Raw genomic sequence first — 25,401 nt, forward strand, 5'->3', positions numbered from 1 at the left:
GGCGGCTCGCGTGGCTGTCCTGGATGTTCTTACATGGGACAGGAATAATCCGCAAGGCCCGCAGGCCCAGTCCAAGAGCTGCCTCCCCCAGCCACGAGCGGCGGTGGCGGAGGGAGCTTCTGGGACCTTTGAGGCCTCTCGGAAAGAGCCAGGAGTAGCTGGAGAGGCCTGGGTCCCTGTGTGACCCTGGGAGAGTTGGGCCGGACACTGATCCCCTGCTGTAAGTCCTGGAGCCCGCCTCCGCCGCCCCCCCCCGCAATGGCAGTCCCCTCCCCACCCAGGAATTCTAGGCTTCTTGTGGGAAGCCCACACTTGTAGAAGAGGTACAAGATTTGCACGCGCGCGGACACACACATGCAGCAGATAGATATTTTCTGATGAGGGCAATCGATATCTAGAACTACTGGAAAAGCGTTTGGATTCGGGCTAGGGAGAAGGAAAGTGTTCTCATTCTTCTCCACCCAGGCTAGACGCATGCTTAGGCCGGGAACCTCCTTACTGAGCGTGTAGCTGAAGACTGGGGTTTCGAATTGAAGTGGTGCTTGTGTATCCGCGCGCGCGCACTGCGCAGGTGTACGGCCTGGTGAGGAAAGGCAGCGGGGAGAGCTCCGAGACATTGGGAGATGCGTCCTTTGTGTCTATAGCAGGGGAAATGGTCGAGGGGTTGCCCCAGCTCAGAGCCCGAGGAGTGCGCTCCTCCCGTTCCAGCGCCCCCTCCCCCCCCATCACCAAGTCTGATGCCTCCTTTTTCCAACTCCGCCAAGCCCTTTAGAAAGGAATGCCTTTGTCTTTGTCTCTTCCTGAGGGGAGAGGGGCTGGGGGCAGCGGATGACTTCGGGGGTCGAGCGCCAGGTGTTGGTAAATTTGGGAGAAGCTGGGAAGGGAGTTAATGAGGTGAGAATGAAGAGAGGAGGGGAAGAGCCGCGGAAAGCAACTCCGCGAGCCGCGGGCGGGCGGGCGGGCGGGGTAGCGGCTCCTCCACGGCTCTAGGGCACCGCCTGGCGGCAGGAGGCGGCATCGCGTGGGTTCTGAGCTCCTCCAGCGCCGCCAAGGTCCGAAGACCAGGCCAGTAGACTGCGAGATCCGGGACCCCTGAGCAGCCCTCGGTATAGAGAGCCGTGCCTTCCCCTTCCCGCCCTGACGGAGAAACTGATGCCCAGAGCGATCTCCCATCTCCTTCTCCCTGCCCTCGTCTCACCGGGCATAGGTAGACGTGAGGACAAAGCGCCAGGCACGCAGCGACGCTCACTAGGCTGAGCGGCCCCGTTCCCACCTCCCAGCCTCAGTTTTCTCGTCTGTAAGATGGAGGCAGTGGTGGTACCCATCGGAGGGCTGGTAGCTGTGAAGAGAACGTTCGATCGTGCCCAGTGCACAGAAGGGGCAAACAAGGAGCAGTGCTAAGGCCAAAGTAACGAATGAGATTGCGGGGATAAGAACTCCTACCGCGGGACCCGGGGCCCGGATCTGCTGCCTGCGCCCGGGACCCCTTGCTCTCCCCAGCTTTTGGTCGTTGTGTCGGTGCCGGCTTCTCACTCAGCCTCCAGCGGCTTCCCGCTTCGATCTCTTCCTCTCGCTGTCTCCGCCGCCGGGTCTCCCGGTCGTCTCTGGTTTAGATCGTTCCCTTCCCATCCCGGGCTGGTGGAATCGTTCCTCACCAGGCGGACCCGCCCTCGGCCAGGCCCGGGCGAGCCCGGCGCGGTGCCGTGCGGGGCGGGAGGGGAGGCCCGCGACTTGTGGCCTCCCGGGTCCGACCCCTCCTTTGTAATTTGAATAAAACGCCTCCCCGCCCGGGCGCAGCCTTAACCCGCCACCTCGCTTTCCCCGACTGCAGGCGGCGTGCGCGCAGGACCGGCGGCGGTGGCTTTCGGGCGACGGGACTTCGGCGCGGCTTCGGCGGGGTGCGATCCCCGGGCGCTCCCGGGCGCAAGGATGAGGGCGCGGCCGCAGGTTTGCGAGGCCCTGCTCTTCGCCCTGGCGCTCCACACCGGGGTGTGCTATGGCATCAAGTGGCTGTAAGTAGAACAGGGGGACCACCCCCCCCCCCAGCACACACACATCTGATGGGACCGGGGCGGACAGCTAGGTCAGCCCTCCTGTGGATTGGGCGTGCGCGACAAAACCCGGGAGGACCCACTGGGCGCTGGGGTGGGGTGGGAGTGGGGGGGTCTTGGGCAAGTCTTCGTTAAGCTCCATTCCCTCTGCTGAGGCAATTGTCCGGTCCTGGACAGCTAAGGGTTGACAAAGATTACAGATGCATGGAAACCCTCCTCAGGGTTTCTGGGAAATGACATCCTCTCCAAGAGCCACAACCAAGAGGTTCTGCTCCCGGCACTGGGGCAGTCCAGGAGCTGGAGATCTGCCCAAACCCGCCTCACCCCTCCACCTGGGCGACCTCGGGGAAGCCTCCCTCCCCCTCCCGGACCCTTGTGGGGCTTCCATCTGTCAGAGGTGACGCTCTCTGGCTGCCTTGGATCTGATAAGAGGCCCCCCGGGAGCATCCTGAACTGTTAGCGCTGTGTCTGTGTCTAAGGGTCCTGTGAGTTTAAATGATCCCTGGAGCGAGTGTGTGTGTGTGGAGGGACTGGGAGCCCTTGGTCCCCCAGCAGCAGGGGCCATTCTGTTGGCTGATATGGAGATACAGGACAGAGTTGTGAAACCTAGCCTGTTCCTGGAGGAGCTATCCCTGAGCTGGGAGAGATAAGCTCAGGCTGTAAATAACTTCACCAGTGTCCCACTGCTTTGGGAGAGAGCAGTATCTTGTTGTGAGGGCCCTGAGGTCAGGAGACTTTCTGAGGGGTCATGCTAAGGGACCTGAGGAGGAAGATCCAGGGCTTGACCGTTGTAGAGCTGGGGGCTTTCAGCAGGTGGGAGCATGAAACTCACTAGCAAAAGACCAGGGTGGAGAGTCCAGGACAGGAGCAGATCTGGAGCTGGGATCCTGCAGACCAAACAGTGGAGAAAGATTAAGGGGGCTGGAGATGCATGGGGGGAGGGGCTGTGGATTAGTTAGAAGACTGGGCAGCATAGCGTTGGGCCACCAACAGAGTCTCAAGGTCACTGGCCAGCCTTCTGGGGCTGAGTTATCAATTAATTGATGACTCAAAGGGAACCTCCATCTTCCTGGGCTTCTTGTTTGAAAAGAGGTACCTGGGCCACAGGGCACTACCCCAACACACCTCCAAGTTGTCCCTGTAAACTTGGAGAAACCACCACCTCCTTCTACTGGGAACCCATCCAGCAAGGCTCTGGTCAGGGCTCCAGAAGACTCTCACCTCATTTTGTAGACAAGGAAGTAAGATCCAGAGAAGGAAAGGGTCTCAGAGGCTAAGAATTGGGCTTGGGTGACATAGAGTCCATCAGGAAGCCTGCACTCATCCTGGCTCTGCAAAGGGGAAACTGAGGCTCTGAGACCCACGTGACTTATAGCCCCAACTTGATATGTGGTTTATGTATGCGACCTGTTTAAATCTCCTGGACTGGGTGGTAGGTTCTGCTGTTCTCTCTCCCTCTTGTCCCCCCCCCCCACACACACACACACATACACACTGTTTCTTACATAGTTTCTTAACTATAAGGCTGTCCTCAGTCAGTGAGGAGTAGAGGCGAGGTTTGTGTGGGCTGGCTGGCTGTGGCCTGTTGGTGGCCGGAAGCCGCAGGGTAAGTTGTGCAGTGCTGGTGGGAGGCTGAGGACTCACCCCAGAGGATCAGCAGACCTGAGGACCACGGTGCCTGGGCTTACTGGGCTTACTGGAGATGACATGGACTGAAACCACATGTGGCTGATCTAAGGCACCCCCATATTGTAGGCGCCCCCATCTGGTGGGCACCTGGGACAGGCTAAGCAGGTGGGGTGGGGAAAACATAGGACAGATACCTGACTGCCCCCAAAATAATCTGAGACCCTTTAATACCTTACCACCGAAGCCAGCAAGGGGCCATCTACTCTTGGTTGCCATGATGGTACAGAGCAGAGGAGGATCACTCTGTAAACCTTGGTGGTTGCCCCATGGGAAGAAAGACCCCAGGCTGGCTGGGATGCCTCTAAAGTCTGTCCTCTCTACTAGCAATGAGCTTGCTGCTCAGCAGGGGCAGAGTCTCTCTAGGAGGGGTCCCAAGAGACTAGAAGGCAGCTGCTGCCAGTCAGGGTATAAGTATTACTGGAGTCTGAGTTCCAGTCAGCAACACCAGGTCATAGCCACTAGGCAGCGCTCAAACAAGACCCACCTCTCTGCATCTCAGCTTCTGCAGCTCCTCAGTGAGCTGGAAAGAGGCTTGGTTTGGGGTCTCAAATGCCTGGTCTGTATATACTATGAGCAAGTCTTGCCCTTCTTCAGCCTCAGTTCCCCACTTACACACCAGGAGTTGGCAATGCTGTGAGAATTGCCTGCCAGCTTTTTGGTTGGCAAACATTACCAAAAGGGATGCACAGTGGATTTTGCATGCATAGCACTGGGCAGGGGTCTTGCAAGGTCAAGGCAGAACTGGATCTACAGGTTCCAGATCCTTCATTTGCCTCAGTTTCCTTAACTTACAATGTAGGAAAGGAGCTGGTCTAGTCCTCTCATGGCTTTGAAGTTCTGGAACAAATTCCTAGTGGAATTAGAACTCGTGTAGGCTCTGTGCCTGGAAGTTTCTCTTTCTTGGTCTTGTGCTGGCCCCTACCCAGCCTGACATGTAGGCGAAGAGGGGCAGGCATGAGGAGCCCCGATTCCTAGGTCTAAGGGCTCACTGAGGAGTCCTGACTTGTCCTGAAGGATCAGTGTCACCCAGGCCACCCCAGGAGTAGCTGGAAGCCCAGAGAGGGAAGAGCATGAGGATCAAACTAGATCCCAGGCTTGTGTTCCATCCCCCTTCCGTCAGGGCTCCAGGTTGGACCTGTGGATCAAGACAACTTGAAGAGTGGTGGGCAGGAAACGGTATTTCCACAGACTCTATTACCCTCCCATCCCCAGTCAGCAGAACCATGGGGCCTTCCTGTGCAAGATCTAAGGGCCTCTATGCCAGTGTACAGCCCTGCCCAGGATCCTGCTCACTCTGAAGTGTAGTTATGCATCTCAGGATCTACTCAGCACCAGACTGATGGTCTCTTTCCGACTCCCTGTGGGGGACACATGGGCCACAGGGTATGTTTCTGAGGCCTTGTGAGCCTGGCTGTGCTCCAGTGGTACCAACCTGAATGAATGGGTTGGTATCAGCACTGCGAGAGGCCAGATGGAAGAATTTTAGTGGCTTCAGACCTTTTAGGGACTGTGAGATCTTTGGCCTGGGACCCATCACATTCCCAGGAGAGAGGGATGCTGTGGCAGGCAGGTTCAGGAAGGTGACTTTAGGGCTGGGTGCCCTAGAGCTTCCTGAGCATAGGAAATGAGCTCAGTTGATAGAGACTGGACAGGGAACGCAGGAAGGAGGCTTTATAGTATTCCAGGCCCAGATAACATCGTCCTGCCTGAGACCTTAGGCAGACCAGGTGTGGAGATGGGCAGGCAGAGCGGAAAGGAGAGGCAGGATTGTGCCTTGGGTGATGAAGGGGTAGATGAAGCCATTTGCCCATCTGTATTAGCAAAATAATGTCCTAACCATGGGCATTGAATGTTGTGGACTGGGAAACCGAGACTGAACTTGCCCATGTCACATGGTAGGTGAGTGGCTGAGTCAGAACTTGAACCAAGAGACCCTCGACTCCTGAGTGAGGGAAGCCAATGGCCCCCTCAGAACCCCTGGCACAGGCCTCCTCGGTGAACTCTCTGTTCCCTCTTGTCCTTTCCTCCACCCTCTCCCCTATGCCCCCTCCCCTAGATAAACCAAAATGTTTCCAATTAGGGGTCTGCTGGAGCAGGCATGACTCCCCCGCCTCCCGCCTTAATCCTTGATTACCTCCCCAAGGGGGATTTAGTTAGACTCGGTCATTACCACTAATCACCAGATGACCGCAGCGCCGGCCCTCCCCAGCAGTACAGCCGCTGCCTCCGCACGCTCCAAGGCCTCCTCCCTGCACACCGGCCATTGCTACCGACTGGCCACGCCAGCACTCCTGTCCCAGCAGCAGTTTGCTGGGCACTGGCCTGGGCCTTTGCCCTGTCTCCGGCTCCCACCTCCAGGAGCCCCAGAATGGATCCCACAGGTCCTCTTGCCCTCTGAGAGGAATTCTCCTAGCACCCTGCTTCTGGCTGGCTAGAGAGAGGGAAGCTGGGATGGAAGGGTTCATGGGGCCCCCACAATTTCCCTTCAGCCAATGAGATGGAGGCATCGAGAGCCCAGACTGACCCCTCCTTGAGACAGACGCTGCTCCTGGCTTTTAAGCACTGCCTGCCTGCATGCCTGAGCTCCCTAGTAAAGGTTGGACTCCCATCGCCCTGCTTCTGAGTTGCGCAGGGGCCCAGGGTAAAGCCGGAAACATAGTGAGCTGCTTGAACACCCACTGGGCACCTGCTATGGACCAGATACTTGGTCCGCTATCCCTTGTGGGATCCTTCCATTTTAAATGGAGAAAACTGGTCCAGAGGGGAGAAAATTAGCCAGTGAGTCAGAGCAGGCTCAGGACAGGCTTTGTGGACAGCTCAAAGCAGAGCAGGGAGACCTCCCCCCCCAAGAACAGGCTACACACACCAGGAGGGACCACTGTAGAGGGCTGGACCTGCTGGGCTGCCTAGCCTCAATGTCCTTGTCTGTGCCGGCTGAGCCAGGGCTTCCAGGGAGGGAGCTGTGGTAACGGGGGCTGGGCACTGCTAGCCACCAAGAACCCTGGGAGCTAGGCTGTGTGTGTGTGTGTGTGTGTGTGTGTGTGTGTGTGTGCAGAGCTCACCCAGACAGGGTTGTGGGGATGCTGACAGACTCTCTAGAACGTGCAACAGGAGCCTCCGAATGGTTCCACTTAGGCTTAGAATCTAGTGAGTCCATGCTGCAGTGGCCACTGCTGCATGCGGGAGCTAGACACACCCAGCATATCCTTATTCATGATTTGGGGGTAGGGATGGGCCAGGGCTGCAGGGAAGGGGGACTGCCCAGGACATTCACAGTGGGCCACAGGCCAGCTGAGTTATGGTGTCCTCACATCAGACTGCCAGCCCAGGCCCACTGCCCTCTGTCTGCTTCCTAGGTCTATCTTAGGTTTATGTATTTAGGGGGGTGATGTGTTATGGTAGGGCATCTTACAGGGAGAACCAGGAGGAATAAAACCAACCTACTGCCGGGTGCTGTTGGATCACGCCTGTAATCCTACCTACTCAGGAGGCTGAGATCTGAGGATTACGGTTCAAAGCCAGCCCGGGCAGGAAAGTCTGTAAGGCTCTTATCTACAATAAACCACTAAAAAACCAGAAGTGGCGCTGTGGCTCAAGTGATAGAGCACTTGCCTTGAGCTGAAGAGCACTGGGACAGCGCCCAGGCCCAGAGTTCAAGCCCCATGACTGACAAAAACAAAAACAAACAAACAAACAAAAAACTACTAAGCCATGCACCAGTGGCTCTCTCTTGTAACTATATTCTTTTTTTTAAACCCATAATATAGGGAAGCTGCAATAAGTGAACTGCCATAGAGTGAGGGAAGACTAATCCTAGCTACTCAGAGGGCTGAGATCTGAGGATCAAAGTTCAAAGCCAGCTCACAGGAAAATCTGTGAGACTCTAATCAACCACCAAAACACCAGAAGCGGAGCTGTGGCTCAAAGCAGTAGTGTGATAGTCTTGAGCACAAAAACTTAGGGACAGTGCATAGGCCCGAGTTTAAACCCCATGACCACTGCCACCACCAAAATCAAACAGAACAACCTACTTTGTATTCAGCATAATATATTATCTCATTTAGCCCTTGCCTGCATTTTGTATTTGATTCCCAGAGATGAGCACCAATTTGTCTAACACTATACAGTACATAGAGGGCAGGGCTTGTGCTAGAACCTAGGTCTACTCATTTATTGCAGTCCAAGATTTAATTGGCTCCAAGTCTGAGTATTCCAAACACTTGGAATTCATTATCTCATTTAAGTCTTTTCATAGAGAGACTTAAGTAGGAATGGCTATTGAAATAAATGAGGACTGTGAGACCCAGAAAGATTAGGTCACTTATCTAGGTCACACAGCTGGTGCTCAAATCTTGTTTTCATCTTTGGACCAGTCCAGAAGTTGGAACAACTGAGCCTTTCCTGTTACTTGATGGCTTTATCCAGCCACTGAATTAGTAGCTCCTGGAGAAAATGATCTGTGTCACACACATTATAGATCATTTGGCTACAGGAGGAAACCAAGCATCAGGACAAACTGGGTGAAGGCAGGTTGGTTGGAAAGTCCCTTTTTTTTTTTTTTTTTTTGGTCACGGGGCTTGAACTCTGGGTACTATTACTGAGCTCTTCAGCTCAAGGTGAGCACTCTACCACTTGAGCCACAGTGCCACTTTCACTTTTCTGTGGTTAATTGGAGATAAAAGTCTCATGGACTTTCCTGCCTGGGCTGGCTTTGAACCTCAGTCCTCAAATCTCATCCTCCTGAGATAGCTATGATTTCAGGTGTGAGCCACTGGCGCCCAGCTGAAAGTCCCTATCTTATTTGAACCCATATTGGAAAATACTGTTTGTAGGTATAGATACTGAAGCTCAGGGACAATCAGTGATTTACTTAAAGCTCCACAGAAAGATAATGGCTAAACATGGGTTTCTAAGTTCTGGATCATCACAGAATTGAGTGTCCATTAACCCTTTAGTGGTAATCCTTTTTGTGAGTATGACCTTGACAACATAATAAATGGGTTTAAACAACAATGACAGAACATTGCTAACTCCTGTTGTGCATATGGTAAGGACTCAATTAATAATATGAGTAATTATTATTATTATAGTCTAGCAGTTTGCATGGTTTCTAGCACAGAGCTGCCCAGTGCTGGATACATGTTGAATAAGGAGTAATAATTTACAGGTGTAAGAGAGCTAAATTAAGCAGTGGATGAGCATGCTTGGTGAACTGCAGACGTGGTCAGTGTTAGTACAATTATCATGTAGGCAGGATGGGGATTATGATTATACATATGGTTAGAACTTGAGGCCCAGTCAAGGCCAGTGATGGGAGGGGGGCTCATTGCTCTGTGAGGTAAGCCTTTGCCTCCTGGTTTCCTGACTTCCTTCTAAGAACTATTCCAACGTCATCTGAAATTGATCAAGATGCATTGTTCTCACAAGCTGACATGTTGAATTGAAACCCCTTTGTACAACTACTTAAGGACAATAATGACAATAATAATAATGAACCAGGTGCTGGTGGCCTGAGATCCTAGCTACTCTGAAGGCCAAGCTAGCCCGGGAAGGAAAATTCTTGAGACTTTTATCTCTAATTAACCTCTAAAAAGCAAGATGTGGAGCTGTGGTTCAAGAAAGCTCAGGGCCAAGTGCTGGTGGCTCATGCTTGTGATCCTAGCTACTCAGGAGGCTGAGATCTGAGGATCATGGTTCAAAGCCAGCCTGGGCAGGAAAGTCCGTGAGACTCTTATCTCCAATAAACCACTAGAAAACCGGAAGTGGCGCTGTGGCTCAAGAGATAGAACACTCGCCTTGAGCTGAAGAGCGCAGGTTAGTGCCCAAGCGGAGTTCGAGCCCCAAGACTGAGCAAAAACCAAACAAACAAACAAAAAAACAGCTCAGGGACGGAACCCAGGCCCTGAGATCAAGCCCTGGTGTATCTCATAATATCAACAACAACAGCAACATTATATAATAAAAGTCCACTGAAGGGCTGGCTGGGACCAGTAGAGAATGTGGAGGCCTCTTACCTCTCGTTCCCTGATTTTCTTTCACTGATTGTTTTTGGGGTATGCAGGGCACTATCCAAGACACCTGCGGCCTTGGCGCTGAACCAGACGCAGCACTGCAAGCAGTTGGAGGGCCTGGTGTCTGCGCAGGTACAGCTGTGTCGCAGCAACCTGGAGCTCATGCGCACCATCGTGCATGCCGCCCGCGAGGCCATGAAGGCCTGCCGCAGGGCCTTTGCTGACATGCGTTGGAACTGTTCCTCCATCGAACTCGCCCCCAACTACCTGCTTGACCTGGAGAGAGGTAGGGACTGCAGGGTTGCTCCTTGCCTGTGGGAATGAATGAATGGATCCAGGCATAACTTCTGTGTTTGGATAGGTGGGTGAATTCACGGGTGGATGGATGAGTGAATAGATGGATGGATGTGCAGATGGACAAGGCATGGCTGGCTGGCTGGCTGGACCATGAATCATTCATGATTTGGGGAATGCATTCATGATTTGGGGAATGAATAAACATCGACGAGGGTATATATCAGCGCATATAAATGAACAACGGTGGCTGCAGTGTGCCCCAAGGCCACTGCCTGCTGTACTGAAGGCTCCCAGGAGAGGATCATATAGTGAGACTGCTACAGAGCCCACCTTCAGGCAGGCGGCGGTCCTAGGTGGTCTTCAGTCCAGCTGCTGGAAATTGCTATGAGGCACAAAGTGGTTAAGGGCAGAACAGCTGTGGAGCAGACTTCCTGGAGGAGGCAGGTTTGTGGGGAGTGGGGGTGGAGGGCGGGCAGGTACACAGTGAGGTTTTAACTGCAGAAGCACCCCAAGGGATCTTGTCTCTTCTGCATGGTAAGAACTTCTCTCACGTATTTTCAGCATGGCAACTTTCCTTCCAGAGTTATCTGAACCACAGGGCAAGTCTGCAGGCTGCGTGTTATCACTGAGTTCTGCAGCTAAGGGAACTGAGGCTCCAGAAGGAGAAAGAACTGCTGGTTAAGAGACTCAGGAACTCTGGACTTAGGACTCAGCCAGGGCCCATGGCTCCCCATTTATTTCCCAGGACTGATGTCACTGCTACATTGCTGACTTCAAACAACAAACAACATAGTGCATGGTGCACCCCTGTAATCCTAGCAATCTGGAGGCTAAGGCAGAAGGATGATGAGTTTGAGGCCAGCCTGGGCCCTGTAGCTGCATCACATGGCCCATGCATACCTTGCTATTATGGTGTCTGTGTGTCCACATTTCCCTCTTCTTCTGAGGCATTGGCTCAGGGCATTTCCAATCCACTATAATCTCATTTTAGTGCAGTTGATCAGCAAAGAGCAGATTTCTAAATCAGATCATGCTCACCGGTCCTAGGATCCAGGACTTGAATCTATCATTTGGGGAATACAATTCAAACCCACAGCAGGCTTTCTGCATACTTTTCTGTTCCATCAGGATACAACTTCTTGAAGGACCTTAAAGTCTGGGCTTTCATTTCTATAAAGCATCCCCTGACACTGTGTAGTGCACGGAGATGGGCATGCACAAGGGAGAGAGAGAAAGAGAGAGGGAGAGAGAGGGAGAGGAAGGGAGGGTGGGGGCCAGTTGTAGGTGCGGATGTAGGTGGACAGGCTGGTGGTTCCAATACAATGCACCTGACCATCCTGGTGACCAACCCCAACCTGCACGGCCCCACAGTGAGGTGCGGTCAAGCAGGTCCTAAGTCTGGGTTGGTCTTGCTGACCCGCACCTCGCATCCTGCAGGGACCCGGGAATCTGCCTTCGTGTATGCGCTGTCCGCCGCCACCATCAGCCATGCCATCGCCCGGGCCTGCACCTCTGGCGACCTGCCGGGCTGCTCCTGCGGGCCTGTCCCAGGTGAGCCCCCCGGGCCCGGGAACCGCTGGGGAGGATGTGCGGACAACCTCAGCTACGGGCTCCTCATGGGGGCCAAGTTTTCCGATGCTCCTATGAAGGTGAAAAAAACAGGATCCCAAGCCAATAAACTGATGCGTCTACACAACAGTGAAGTGGGGAGACAGGTAACCACCCACCCCACCCGCCCCAGAGGGTGTGCTTGGGCCATCGGCCAGAAAAGTGCCATGGTGGGCCCTATCGGGGTGGGGGATGGGCCCTGGCCACCCACACCCATTGTGTCTGCTGACCTCCCTCTGCTCTCCACAGCAGCTTGGGCTTGCTTGGCAGCCGCTGCCCCCACCCCTCTTCCTCCTCTTCTTCCTCTTCCTTCTCCTCCCTTCTCCCTCCCCCCCCCAAAAAAATAAAGAACACGGAGCTAGGAAGAGGATCAGGAGCTCTGAGTTCTGCCCTTGGCTGTCTGGCTGTAAGCTTCCTCCCTAGCCTCTGTTGTTCCCATCTATAACATGGCGATGGGGTGCTCAGCCCTCCCTGGAGAGAGAGGAGGGGGCTGGGGATGAGCGAACCTTACACCAGCAGTGGTCAGCTTGGACTAACTCAGGAGCTTCACCCACATCCATCCACTAACCCCAGCCTCCAGGACATCTACTATTACCAATGTTTCACTCATGTCCCAGCAATTGTACAGAAGCCTGGGTGATCGAGTGTGGTAGTGAATGATCAGACCTTTTTATTTTTTGAAACTTAAAAAAAAAAAAGTCATGCCAATCTGCGATGCAGGCACTGTGCCAGGCACTTGCGTTTCTCTCCTCTGGTTGTAGCAACTCTGGATAGGTACTATCCTCATCTTTCCACAGATGGGTGGGGAGAGACCCCAGGAGGACAGAGGGTTGTGTGCCCCAGCATCTCCTAGATTTGTTAGCTCATTTTATAAAGGCATTGGATGAGGCCAAAAGGGTGTAGAGGGCTTAGCCGGGACACCTGGCACAGGAGAGCCACGTGGGTAGGTCTTTGTGCCCTCACCTCTTGATGGCCTCCCTCTTGTTGGCATTCTAGGAGTCCAGGCTATCATTGGACAGTCTAGGAACTTGAGGCCTATCAGTGCTCCTATCTCCCAGCTCTGTGAATGTCCCTATCTATGGGGACCCCTCAGAAACCCTTTACCCAGCCCTGTTCTCACCCCATCGGCCATCCCTGAGCCTCCTCTGGAGGACCTTCCCCTACCTCAGTGAGAAGAGGGTGCTGGGGCTCAGGGCTTGTCAGGCCAGCTCCTGGAGCTGCCATCCCCACCAGCGATAGGGCTATGTAAAGAGTAAATGAGACCACAAGTACAGTGGCTTCCGCTGGCCCAATTGGTGTTAGGCTACTGGGACCTTCCCCCACCTTACACTGAGTCTGGTTTACCTTAACCTGATGACTCACAGGCCTGAAGCCTGGGTTCTGTTCACTTCATTCCTCTGCCACTCCTAGGTTTGTGTAGCAAATTCCAGACTTCATACCCAATGCATTCTCTGGCTCCATACTAGCAGATGATGAAGGGAAAGAACTCCAAGTTTCCTTCCTTCCCTCCCTCCCTTTCTCCCTCTCTCTCTCCCTCCCTTCTTACCTTCCTTCCTTCCTTCCTTTCTTCCTTCCTTCCTTCCTTCCTTCCTTCCTTCCTTCCTTCCTTCCTTCCTTCCTTCCTTTCCTTCCTTCCTTCTTTCCTTCCTTCCTTCCTTCTTTTTCTTTCTCTCTTTTTTCTTGTGTCAGTGCTGGGGCTTGCACTCAGAGCCAGGGCCCTCTCTTAGCTCTTTGGGCCAAGGCTGGTGTTCTACCACTTGAGCTACCCCTCTACTTCTTGCTTTTTTGCTGGTTAATTGGAGATAAGAGTCTCAGGGACGTTCCTGCTGAGGCTGGCTTTAAACCCACATTCTCAGATCTCAGCCTCCTGGGTAGCTAGGTAGGATTATAGGCATGAGCAGCTAGTGTCTGGCCTGAACATGAGTTTTCAGAGCCAATATTGATTTAACTTTTATAGCTTGCACTCTTTTGTATGTATCATCTCATTCAATCCTTTTAGCCTCTGCCAGGCAGGAATATAACAAAGAGCAGGAGAGAACAGGCCAGCTGGGAGTGGGAGGGGCCCCCAAGCACTCACCCTGCCTCTTCCTCGCTCCCTCCCTTCCTCTCTCCTGTCCATCCTTCCCATTCCTCCTTATTGCCTTCCTTCTTGCTCTTCTTTGTTGCACTCTGTCCCGGCAAGTGTTTAGCGAGCTCCAGGTTTGTGGGAGAGAAAAGGCGAGGAACAGTTAAAAGCTGAAGCTTTGGAATCATCCCCTAGGACATGGATTCAAAAATCCCAGCTTCACAGTTTTCTAGCTGTGTAACCTTGGACCTGAGGCTCAGCCTCTCTGAGCTTTTGTTACCTCTGTTCTAAGAAGAGGAAACAGCATCCTTCTTGGAAGGGCAGTGTGATGATTAATCCCTATTATGTGTCAGTCAGGTGGCACACAGTAGCCACTTGATACGTGGAAGGCTTTAGCCCACGTATCAAGGCCACTCTTTCTGTCCTTCTCAGCCACTCCTGCCCCCTGGGCCAACATGACCTATTACCCTTTCATTAGAGCCAATCCCTTCATTCCTTGAGGCTGGAATAGGTGGTGAGTCTTTAAGAGCACCCAGCCATGTGGTGAGCCAGGGTCCCAGACAGGCCAGGGAAGGCCTTCTGGCTGTCCAACCAACACCCCGAATGTCTGCAGGCTCTGCGCGCCTCTCTGGAAATGAAATGTAAGTGCCATGGAGTGTCTGGCTCCTGCTCCATCCGTACCTGCTGGAAGGGGCTGCAGGAGCTCCGGGATGTGGCTGCTGATCTCAAGACCCGCTACCTGTCAGCCACCAAGGTAGTACACCGACCCATGGGCACCCGCAAGCATCTGGTGCCCAAGGACCTGGACATCCGGCCCATAAAGGACTCAGAACTCGTCTATCTGCAGAGCTCACCTGATTTCTGCATGAAGAACGAGAAGGTGGGCTCCCACGGGACCCAAGACAGGTAAGGGTTGTGCCACCCCAGCAGGCATACAGTAAAGACTTCCTCCCCTGCTGCCCAGGGGAGGGAGGAGGCCTGAGAGGAGATTGACAGTCTAAGGCGCCCCCTTCAGGGCTCATAGGAAAAGTGCTCATTCTGGCCTGGGGAATGGACATTGGTGAGGTTCCCAGCATGCATTTCCCCCTGGATGAGAAGGGGTAATGACTGTGTAAGGAGACAGGGAATAGGAAAGGGCTGCCCCGCATGGAACAGGGGCAGAGGAAATGTGTGTCCAGTGACCACGTGAAGGAGAAATATCCTACAATCCATTACTGAGCAAAAAAGGATCTTACAGGCACAAAGGAAGGTAGAGGTGGGGAAGGGTCTGCCAGCCATAGCCCCTCAAGGAAGTGTGCAGAGCAGAGGGAAATGGAGGCCTCTGATCTATGCAAGCTTCTCCCATGCCTGGGCTGGAGCTAGGGTCTCCACAGCTGACCCAATCTTGGCTCTCAAATAGGAGAGAGGAGGGATCTATTGGTGGCTACAGACCTACTATGTGCTCTGTGGGGCCACTGAGTATCCCAGTGGGCAATGCTTCCTAAAGAAGGTTCTGGAGAAAGCTAGTCTTGAGTAAAATGAGTTCTGTGATCAGGTATTTCTGGGAAGTTCTCTTTGACCATCCACAAAGTACAAAGACGTATCAGAGGCCCTGGGGATGCCGCAGTAAAGGACCCATTAAGCGGGTGTTTCCCAGAGATGCTGGGGAAATCTTTTATTAAGGAGCCCCTAATAGCATTCCACAAAACTGGTGCTCGGCGAGGTTAAAGGAATATTGAGTGGAGAGCGGGTGTCTGGGAATGTGTTTGGCACATACTTGGTACCTAGCCAGCATCTGCTTCCTCCGCAGCCCACTTTCCTGTGTCCAGGAGGGGAGGGGTGGTTTGGGGCTCCATCCCCACAGGCCAGGGCAGCAGGCTCTGTGAAGAGGCCCAGGCTCCCATCTGGAGGCCAGATTGAGGGGTTCGGTGGAGTGAAGATGGAATAGGTCAGGCCAGGGAGACAGGAAAGAGCCAGAATCTGGGCTGGTGTGAGGGTGAGGGATTTGCAAAGGGGAGAGGATTCTAGAACACGGAGAGGCTGGGTGTAGCCCACTGAATATTTCCATAGTGAAGAGAGAGTTCCCCTGGATCTGTGAATGGCTGTGTCCGAGAAGGGAGCAGCTTCAGAGCTGAGTGAACTTGAACTTGTCTTTCAGGGATCTGAGGCTCAGGCTCACTTCCTGCAGAGGGGGCAGTGAAAGTCCAAGTCCACTGTCTTAGCATTACCTCTTGGCTGATCCCAGTCTGCTCTAGGGCTTGCCCTGCACACTGGAAAAAAATGAAGCTGCCCCACCCCCACATTACCCTTCCTTAGCCTTCCCTCCAGGTCCCCTACAGCCCCCTCTAGAGACAGGCTTTGTGTCACTAGACTTTTACTTCAATAGCAAATACCCCAAACTTTGTATCTCTGCCTGCCCTGCCTACCTAGCTTGAGGATGACCCCCCTGAATCGCTGGCTGTTCACTATGTGGGCTGATGGCAGCAGAAGGATGTTTGGATTTCGCAGGAACCTTTCCTGGCATCCTGTAGCTTAGGGAAGGGAGTTAGGCAATTGCCTTAGTACCAGAGTTGATCATAGACCATAGTCAAGATTGTCACTGAGAGCTTGAGCAGCCTCCACCCTGTGCTGGAGCTGCTTCATCTGTATAATGCACAGGAGTGGACTCCCAAGCCTCAGGGAGGTAAGACTATCCCTTACTGAAGGACAGGGACACACAGGTGACTATCCTGTAGTAGATGCTTCTCCACACACAAGGACACTCTCACTCTTCCTCGTGTCCTGTGTCCTGTTCAGTGTTTCAGAATTTATCCTGGGATTCTAAATGTAAAAACAGACAAGCACACACAATGAAAGGCTATCTATGAAGCCAAGGTTATTAGGGACACTGTTTTGCGGGTCCTTCCGATATTCAGAAGAAACAGAAATGAGATTATCTTCCAGGGAACAAACCAGCCCTAGCAGCTTATTCGAAACATTGAGGAAAAGTTAAGTACCCTTAGGGTCAGATTACCTAAAAGTTCCCTAATACCTTGCCACTTTTAAAGGGGCTCAGTCGGCAGGCTGCTGGGATGTGGGGTTGGTGCCAGGCGTTGGGGGTAGGGGTGAATGGCACTGACCTCCTCTTCCCACCCCACCCCCAGACAGTGCAACAAGACGTCCAACGGCAGTGACAGCTGCGACCTCATGTGCTGTGGGCGCGGCTACAACCCCTACACGGATCGCGTGGTCGAGCGGTGCCACTGCAAGTACCACTGGTGCTGCTACGTCACCTGCCGCAGGTGCGAGCGCATGGTGGAGCGCTACGTGTGCAAGTGAGGCCCCGCCCACAGCTGCTCCATCAGCGGCACGCATGCGCTCTGGACTGGGGGTGGGGCCACTGCCCCACCCGCAGGGGCACTGGAGCCCTATGGACTTCCTTGCAAATTCTGCATGCCCAGCGTGCTGTGCTTCTACTTGGAAGCCACCAGGAACAGAAGGCCTGGACAGAAGGGCCAGGACATCAAAGAAAACCGATAGGATTAAAAATAACCTGGCAGCCAGAGGCCCCCCGGAGTGCCCACACCACGCTGCCTTCCAGGCTGGCCTAAGGAGCCAGGGGCAGAGAGAGATGGGTGAGACTGTGCGGACTTGACCTTTGAAGTCCAGAGAGAGAGCAGCTTTCTGGAATGTTCTGCGGGGCCCTCGGCCCACCACATGGAACCACTAGCTTGGGTTGTAAATTTTTCTTTTCTTTTTTTTTTTTTTCCTTCTGGGATGTGGGAGCTACAGAAATATTTATAAAACAGCTTTTTTTTGGGGGGGGGGGTGGCTCACTCCAGTTCTTCTTTATATATTTTATATATATATAAATATATATAATCTATATTTTAAACAAGCTTTTGAAACAGCTGTACAAAATAAATGGTGAGCGAGCCCCAGCCTGCTCCTGCAGTCTCTGGCCTCCTCTAGTGAACCCAGCAGATCCTGAGGCTGGTGGAGATGAGTCTAAAGTTTCCAGGCAAGGCGGCTTCTGATTGATGTCCTGACAGCCACCTCCCCCTTCCTCTCACCAGGCCTTGGCCCCACTTTCTCTGTTAAGATCTCTTGGTCAAGGGTGAGGACAGACGTCTTGAAACATAAACCCAGCTGGCAGCATCTTCATTCCTCAGGGACACACGCGCTGTACAGCCACTGCCGGCCATGTGGTCAGCTGCAAGAGGAAACCCATCCCAGAGGTTGGGCACCTTCAGGAGATGGTGGCAGACCCAGGCTTCAGCTAGCCCTAATGGGTTTTCTGTGCCGCCCTGAGAAAGGTCCCTTGCCTCATTTCCCCATTTGTGAAACAGGGCTGGTGATGATTAAGTCTAGAAGTTGGGAAAGACCCTGGGCTCAGGCTTGGGCCAGGCTGATGGCTGAGAAGCAGTTGGATTCTGGTTCTGTTTTGAAAGTGGAGCCAACAGCATGTGTTCTCTTTTTTCCTGTGGGGTGTGAGGGGTAAGAGGCCCAAGAACTGCCAGGATTTGGGCCAAACCAAGAGGGAGGATGTCAGGCTGATTGCAAGATGGGGCAGAAAGAGGACCAGGGCTCAGAGTTGGAGGCATGGTGATGAAGGCATGGATTAGATTCCCAGTGGAAAGTCTGATGGAAAGGCAGATGGTTGGTGTTCTGGAAAGAACTCCAGGACTGAAGAGACATATTTGATGCTGTGGGGTAGGCCAAAAGGTTCAAAGCCTGGGCCTGGGGTTGCTCTGTCTTAGAGGTTGGAGACATCAAGAGGAAAAGGGATGAAAGTCAGACGAACAAAGAGGAAATAAGAACTGGATGGGCACTGAGGAGAAGGATCACCTCTGGCACATCCCCACCCCTGTCCAACCCTCAGAGGCAACACCTGCACATGGGCAGCTTTGTGAACTAAGTGATAGGCAGGGCAGTGCCCTCAGGCTTGGACCCCAGAAGGTGCCCCTAAGGTGCAAGCCCATAGGAAGGCCACAGAGCAAGGATATCCATAAGAGAATGTTCTGTGTAATTTTTCTGTGGGGCTCTCGCACATGGATACGAAGAGGTATCCAGGGATTAAGACCTGGAGAGAATTTGGTGAAGTAGAAATTCCAAGAAGTAGGATGGCGTGGACAAACACCAAGGGCTGGCCCGATCACAGGGTGGGGAGAGGGTAGGCTTTTATGGCCATCTCCACACTCTGCCTGAAGTCTTGCTGTGGGGACAGTGCCCCAGTGGCTGAATCATAGGCAGGAAAGAACTGGGAGATAAATCTTGTAGTCTCTTCTCTTGTTTTGTGGACAAGGAAGTCAGAGGTGGGAAGGGCTTTCCCCAGCTGTGGGCTGTGGGTCGGGTGAGAACCTTCCAGGCTGATACATAGGCCTCCACTGTGCCTGGAGTATGTTCCTTCTCTGGCCCAGGGCTCCTTGGGTCTATGGCCCTCCAAAATCAATTCCAGCTCCCTGACTTGGCACCTTGAACTTCAGGGGACTCTTCCAGTCTTATTTCCTGTAGTCCTCGGGTGCCCCCTCGGCTTTAGCCAGAGCACAACTCTCATAGCTGTGAAAAGGAGATCTACTTGCTCAGCCAGTTACCTCTGACATGGCCTGTTCCCTTAGCCGTCCAGAATATCATTGTCCCTGTTGGATTCCCCCTTCTCAGACCTCTCTGCAACACCCAGCCAGTGCTCTGGGTGCAAGAAGGTGACTTGCTCCTTGTAACCCTTTGAACCTTGAAAGCAGCCATCATGCTCATTGTCCCATGACCAGACAATGTTCTTTCTCCTTCAAGGCCCAGGTGAATGGATGCCTCCTCCAAGAAGCCCTCCCTCACCACGGTCAGCCCCAGGAAAGCCTCCCCTAGGTTCCCCCAGCCTCTGCACTGTTCTGAGGCTGGGTATGTAGAGGCCTGTGGTATGTCTTGATCTGCCTTTCCTGCTTTCTAGGGTTTTACTATGAGCCGGGACCAGCCTGGTGAACCTGTCAGGCCCTAGTTGTTGAGTACAAAACACTTCTCAGTAATGTTGAATTAGAAGATAGTCTTTGGGCTTCATCTAGACAAGGAAATAGGCCAAAGACACCCAATGGTTCTGCAAAAGGGTGGACATGGGAATATAAATGACACCATTTAGAATTCATCTCTCAGGAGCAAAAGCATCAGATACCAAGTTTGAGTCCCAGTGTCAGATCCCTGTCCCCTCTCCTCCCCCCCCCCCCCGCAAAAAAAAAAAAAAAAAAAAAAAAAAAAACAGAGCTCATCTTCTACCTCTGCATTTCTCAAACAAGAGGCACGTCTCTCTCCCTTCTTTCCTATTTCTTTCTATCTTGTTAATATGACAGTAAATCCTTGCTAAGACTTCACACACACACACACACACACACACACACACACAAAAGTGATACCATTAATTGTGCGCTTGCTATGTGCCGGTCCAAATACATTGTCCCAAGTAATCTTTCCTGGAGCCTCTGCCAGGTGGATGTTATTATCATTGTTCGATTGACGAGGAAACTGAGGCAAATGGAGTGTGGCAGGAGTCGGGGGAGGGGGCTTGCTCCAAATCTCATGTGAAGGGAGGCCTCACTGGGCTCTGACTCCGTGAACCTCTTGCACCTCTTGCACACAGTCCTGGGACAAAATTCTGCACCTCTCTGGCTGGGCAGGAATTGGGGAGCAGAGGAAACGTGGACAGCTGGTACCTGGATTTCTCATCCTACCAGACAGGTCAGGCTCTCTAGACTGAAGCCACTCGAGGGGGTGGGACTCCCTGCAGCGAGAAACCCAGATTCTCCTATAAATCACAAGTTCAGTGTGTTTGGAGATTTCAGACAACCCTACAATCTTGGTACCTGGGAAGTCTAAGGTAGGACCCTCAAACAACGGCACTGGGAGCCTGGCTTAGGCCTCAAAGAACTTAGATTTGTGGCTAACAGATCTCTAGTGAAGGCAGAATTCTGCACACAAGCCAGTGGCACTCATATGGCACGCACAATGCCAAAGGTTCTGTGTGGCTCAAAGCCCTGCAGAGAGGCAAAAGCACCAAGCAAGCTTCACTGAGTGGGTTTGGAGCAGTGTGGGAGGCTGGCTAGAGACATAGTTGAAATCACAGGAGAGACAGGGAGACAAGAAGGCGGCAGGGAGGAAACAGGAACTCTTGAAAAGAAGGAGAGATTAGTCTGGTGGGAAAGGAGAGAATGAACAGATAAGGCCCCATGGGGAATCTGGCTCAGGCCAAAGGAACCACTAAGGCAGGGGGCGCGGGGGGGGGGGGGGTGCTCAAGGCCAGCCCAGAGCAGCTCTGGCTGTTGTTGTTCTTGAGATCATAGAAGCCAGCTGCCAGGGTACAAAGGCCAGGCTTCTGGCCCAATGCAAACCTGAGTCCAGGACCTCAGACCCAAGAGATGCCAGATGGGGTAAGGTGAGATCTGAGCTAACCCCAGCATCTTTTCTGTTCTCTTGCTGTGCAATTCTGGGTGACTACCAGTCCTCTCTGGTCTCCTGCAATGATTATCTCATCTGATTTTCATACCATTCTAAAGGATAAAGCTCAGGATATGTTTTTATTGAGGAGGAAGCTGGTTACATCCAAGAAAGAAGCACTTGGCCCACAAGGCTGGTAGTGGCAGTGTCAGGATTCGAGCTCCAGACTGTCAGGCTCCAACTCCCAAGCCTGCTCTCAGCCTACATGCTGGGCACCTGAGAGATGAAGGTAGATTTGGCTGGTTGGGGATCGGTGCCACCCAGAAGGGAGAAGACAATCCGATATATGACAGAGACTGGGAAATGCTACCCAGTTGGGCCACAGCTCAGCCTACGCTTTCCTGTCCTGTGCACTTCAAATGAGCTGCTGGCCTTGTCCACGCCTGCTCACCAGACCAGCCGCCCGCCTGCAGAGACGGCTAGCCGAATGCAGTGCAGTTTAACAGCCACAAGTTTAACAGGTCCCCTCGCTCCCATAGACCAGATCAATATCCGCTTGGTTCCCCCGGCCAGTGGCTGCTGAAGACATTTTCCCCATCATTTTCCTGGATCTCATGGTCTCACCTGCTTTCGGACTCAGGGCTGAGGTAGGACAGGAAGGGAAGGGTGAGGTTGAAGGGCAGGACCGGCAGGCCTGACACCCTCAATCAGGCTACCAGAAGGACCAGGCCTCCGCTTTGTCACAGCTGCCAGATGAGGACAGGGCCTTGCCCAGGGGCCTGAACGCCAGTGTTCCAGCCAGGGGCAGAAGTGCAGTTAAAATCCAAGTGTTTATTTTATGTCTTCACTGCCTTCACCTCCATAAAAGTGCACTGTGCTAGAGAGCATGGAGAAGGAGGCTGTCTAAAGAGGTGTTGGGGTATCTTGATAGAGAGGGCAACCTCCAAGTTTCCTTCCAGTTCTATGTAGACTCAGTGACATTTTCTTTGACTCTGGGACTTTATTCAGAAACAATCCTTGATCCTGGGGCTTCCGGAGGCAGGAATCAAGAACTCTAAGAGTCGTGTTATATCTACTGGGCATCTGTGACTCATCCCTGTAATCCTAGCTACTCAGAGGGCTGAGATCCCAGGATCAAGGTTCAAAGCCAGCCCAAACATAAAAGTCCATTCGATTCTTTTTTTAAATTATTATTATTGTGAGAATACCGTACAGAGGAGTTACAATTACATGGGCAAGGTAATGAGTACATTTCTTATCAAGCATTGTTGCCTCCTCATTGTTTCCCCTTCCCATCCCTTCCCATACTCCTCCCCTCCCCCCACTCGATTCTCTTCCCACCGCCCACCAAAGTTGTTACATTCGTTTTTTCGACAAAACCACTTGTAAATCTTATTGTTGCAATGGGTCCACCTGTATCCCTAGTTAAAGGATTTGTTTTATTCCCTTCCCCTCCACAAATTATACCAACATCAAAAACAGTGAAAGTATGGGTTATACTGTGGGGGAGGGCATAAAAAACAACATAGAAATCATGAATTCTTATCTCCAATTAACCAACAAAAAGCTAGAAGTGGAGCTTTGGTCCAAGTGGAAGAGTGACAGCCTTGAGGGAAAAAGCTAAGGAACAGTGTCCAGGTCTTGAGTTCAAGCCTTGCTACTCTCTCTCACACACACACACACACACACACACACACACACACACACACACACACACACACACACACACACACACACTAAAACTCTACTATATCTGCAGTTTCAAGCATTTCAATTGCCTGCTTTTGTTTTCCTCTACCTGCTGAGAGAGGTTTATTTTCTCCTGTCTGCCTGGTCCCTGGATTCCCCACATCCCTTTTTTTTTTTTTTGGGTCCAGTCATGGGCCTGAACTCTCTGGGCCTAGGCGCTGTCCCTCAACTCTTCAGCTCAAGGCTAGCCCTCTACCACTTGAGCCACAGCGCCACTTCCAACTTTTTTCTTTTTGCTTATGTGGTGCTGAGGAATCGAACCCAGGGCCTCATGCATGCAAGGCAAGCACTCTACCACTGAGCCACCTTACCAGCCCTTCCCCACATCCCTTTCTAAGTGTTGTCCTTATCCCCAGCTGATCTCATCCATTTGTCCCTGGTTCCATTTGGCCCAAGCATTTTCCTGGGCATTCCTGGGCAGAAGGATGGGCAACCTAGGTACCATGTGATCCAAAGCCAACTCCAGGGTACTAAGGGATTGACCCTGTGGGCTAAGCTAGGACTTGTCCTTGGTACCCCAAAGTAACGTTCACCAGCAGCTCCAGTCCCTTGAGGCAGTTCAGGGATTGTTTCTGGCTTGCCTTTTCTCCTGCTGTCCTTAGGGGAGACCAGCAGCCTCTGAGACACCTCTCCCTGCAGTTTCTACCTGCCTAACCCAAGGCTGGATTTTTAAAATTTTCTTTTTAATAATTGTTATTATTATAAAGGTGATGTACAGAGGGGTTAACAGTTACATAAGTCAGGTAATGAGTACATTTCCTTTTGGACAATGTCACCCCTTCCCTCGTTCTCTCCCAGTTTTTCCCTCCTCTTCCTACCCACAAGTTGTATAGTTCATTTTCAACATAGTGTCTAGTATCACTGCTGTTCCCCTTTTGTCCCTCTATTTTTCTGCACCCTTACCCTAGAAAGATAAATGAACAAACAAGAAAAAGAAAAGAAAACAAAAACAGCAGCAAAAACAAAAACCTATTGTTTCCATTTCTTGGAGTTCTTTTTTTTTGTTTGTTTGGTTGGTTTTTTTGGGGGGTTGTTGTTGTTGGCCATGGGGCTTGAACTCTGGGCCTGGGCACTGTCCCTCAGCTCTTCAGCTTAAGGCTAGCATTTTACAACATGAACCACAGTGCCACTTCCGGTTTCTCTAGTGGTTTATTGGAGATAAGAGTCTCATGGACTTTCCTGCCCAGACTGACTTTGAACCACGATCCTCAGATCTCAGCCTCCTAAGTAGCCAGGATTATAGGTGTGAGCCACCGGTACCCAGCTCCTGGAGTTCATTTTCTTGTTTGTTTGTTTGGTTGGTCATTTTTTTTGTCAGTCATGGGATCTGAACTCTGGGCCTGGATGCTGTCAGCTCATCAGCTCAAGGCTAGCACTCTACCACTGAGCCACCTTCCCAGCCCTGGTGTTCATTTCGATAAACATTATTTTATATAAACAGATGCATATAGGCTTTGGGCCTTTGTGCTCCTGTCCTAAGAGTATCCTCCTTTGGTCTTACTGTGTGTGAATACCTAGAGTCCTAAGTAAGTCCTCATGCCCCCATGTATTTTAGATCTAGTTCTGCAGAGGAGAGAAAACATGCTTGGCGTACCTCACTTAACATGATTTGTTCTAGGTCCATTAAGGCTGGGTTCTTTGGAGTGAAGAGGCCTATCATACTTCCAGGCCAAAGCCTAGCTTGGTTTAATATCCATTTCTGGAACAGAGGGAAACAGAAGCCTTCTCCCTCCACTACCCACATAGCACACTTCCTACTTTGACACTGGTCCTCTCCCACTAAAACACATGCAGGAAGCTTCCTGCACAGCAGGTGGGGCCTGGCCTCACAGGGACACATGGCTCCTTACAAGCTGAGTGACACTGGACACATTGCAGCACCCAAGACTCAGCTGTACGGTGGGTGAAGATGGACTTATCCTGCCACTCACAGAAGCCAAGCATCTAACACCCCCCCCCCCCCCCCCCGAACTGAGCCTCCAAGCCCTGGTGTAAGTGATTGAATTCTGAAGTCTCAGTGTGTTAATTGGGAAAGCAGAGTTAGTAGCAACACCCACCTCTTTGGGTATTTTTTGTCTTGAGGGGTTTTTTTGTTTTGTTTTTTCTGATCGTTCATAGGGCTTGAACTCTGGGTCTGGGTGCTGTCTGTCCCTCCCCTTTTCAGCTCAAGGCTAGCGCTGTACCACTTGACCCACAGGGCCAGTTCCAGTTTTCTGGTGGCTTATTGGAGATAAGAGTCTCATGGACTTGCCTGCCTGGGCTGGCTTTGAATCTTGATCCTCAGATCTCAGCCTCCTTAGTAGCTAGGATTATAGGTATGAGACACTGGTTCCCTGGTTGAATTTTTATTTATACCCAGATTTGGCAAATTAGTTAGTGACTGAAGTGCTGAGTTATAACACTCAATTGTGATTGGGAAAATAAATATGCTTTAAATTTGTGACATTACAAAATGAAATATCTGCAATAATGAAAGTCACACTTAGAAACAGAATGCCTACTTATGATATAAAAACAAAGCATGTTCAAAGAAGTAATACTTCTGTTGAGTAGA

General features: G+C 52.1%; 1 protein-coding gene across 2 annotated transcripts; it reads left to right on the forward strand.

Annotated features, from left to right (window-relative positions):
* Window positions 1–1,736: 1,736 nt before the first annotated feature.
* Wnt11 (Wnt family member 11) lies at window positions 1,737–17,588 on the forward strand. Of its 2 annotated transcripts, XM_042688785.1 has the most exons (5): window positions 1,737–2,012; window positions 9,802–10,037; window positions 11,486–11,763; window positions 14,335–14,627; window positions 16,844–17,588. In XM_042688785.1, exons 1-5 carry the CDS (start codon window positions 1,930–1,932, stop codon window positions 17,016–17,018), a joined length of 1,065 nt encoding a protein of 354 aa, XP_042544719.1. In that variant the 5' UTR covers window positions 1,737–1,929; the 3' UTR covers window positions 17,019–17,588. The 2 variants fall into 2 exon arrangements, with proteins under 2 accessions (XP_042544719.1, XP_042544728.1); XM_042688794.1 differs by lacking the exon at window positions 1,737–2,012 and having other exon boundaries at window positions 9,958–10,037; window positions 11,486–11,599.
* The last annotated feature ends 7,813 nt before the right edge of the window (window positions 17,589–25,401 follow it).

Source organism: Dipodomys spectabilis, unplaced genomic scaffold (assembly GCF_019054845.1).
Source record: "Dipodomys spectabilis isolate Male_0828 unplaced genomic scaffold, ASM1905484v1 ptg000003l, whole genome shotgun sequence".
Lineage (NCBI taxonomy): Eukaryota > Metazoa > Chordata > Mammalia > Rodentia > Heteromyidae > Dipodomys > Dipodomys spectabilis.

What these genes read in the sequence shown, in the direction of transcription:
- Wnt11 (XM_042688785.1), top strand. Translation starts at nt 1,930, where the DNA reads ATGAGGGCGCGGCCGCAGGTTTGCGAGGCCCTGCTCTTCGCCCTGGCG. An exon ending in ACAGTGAAGTGGGGAGACAG is followed by an intron (nt 11,764 to 14,334) that starts GTAACCACCCAC and finishes GAATGTCTGCAG; the next exon opens with GCTCTGCGCGCCTCTCTGGA. An exon ending in TCCCACGGGACCCAAGACAG is followed by an intron (nt 14,628 to 16,843) that starts GTAAGGGTTGTG and finishes CCCCACCCCCAG; the next exon opens with ACAGTGCAACAAGACGTCCA.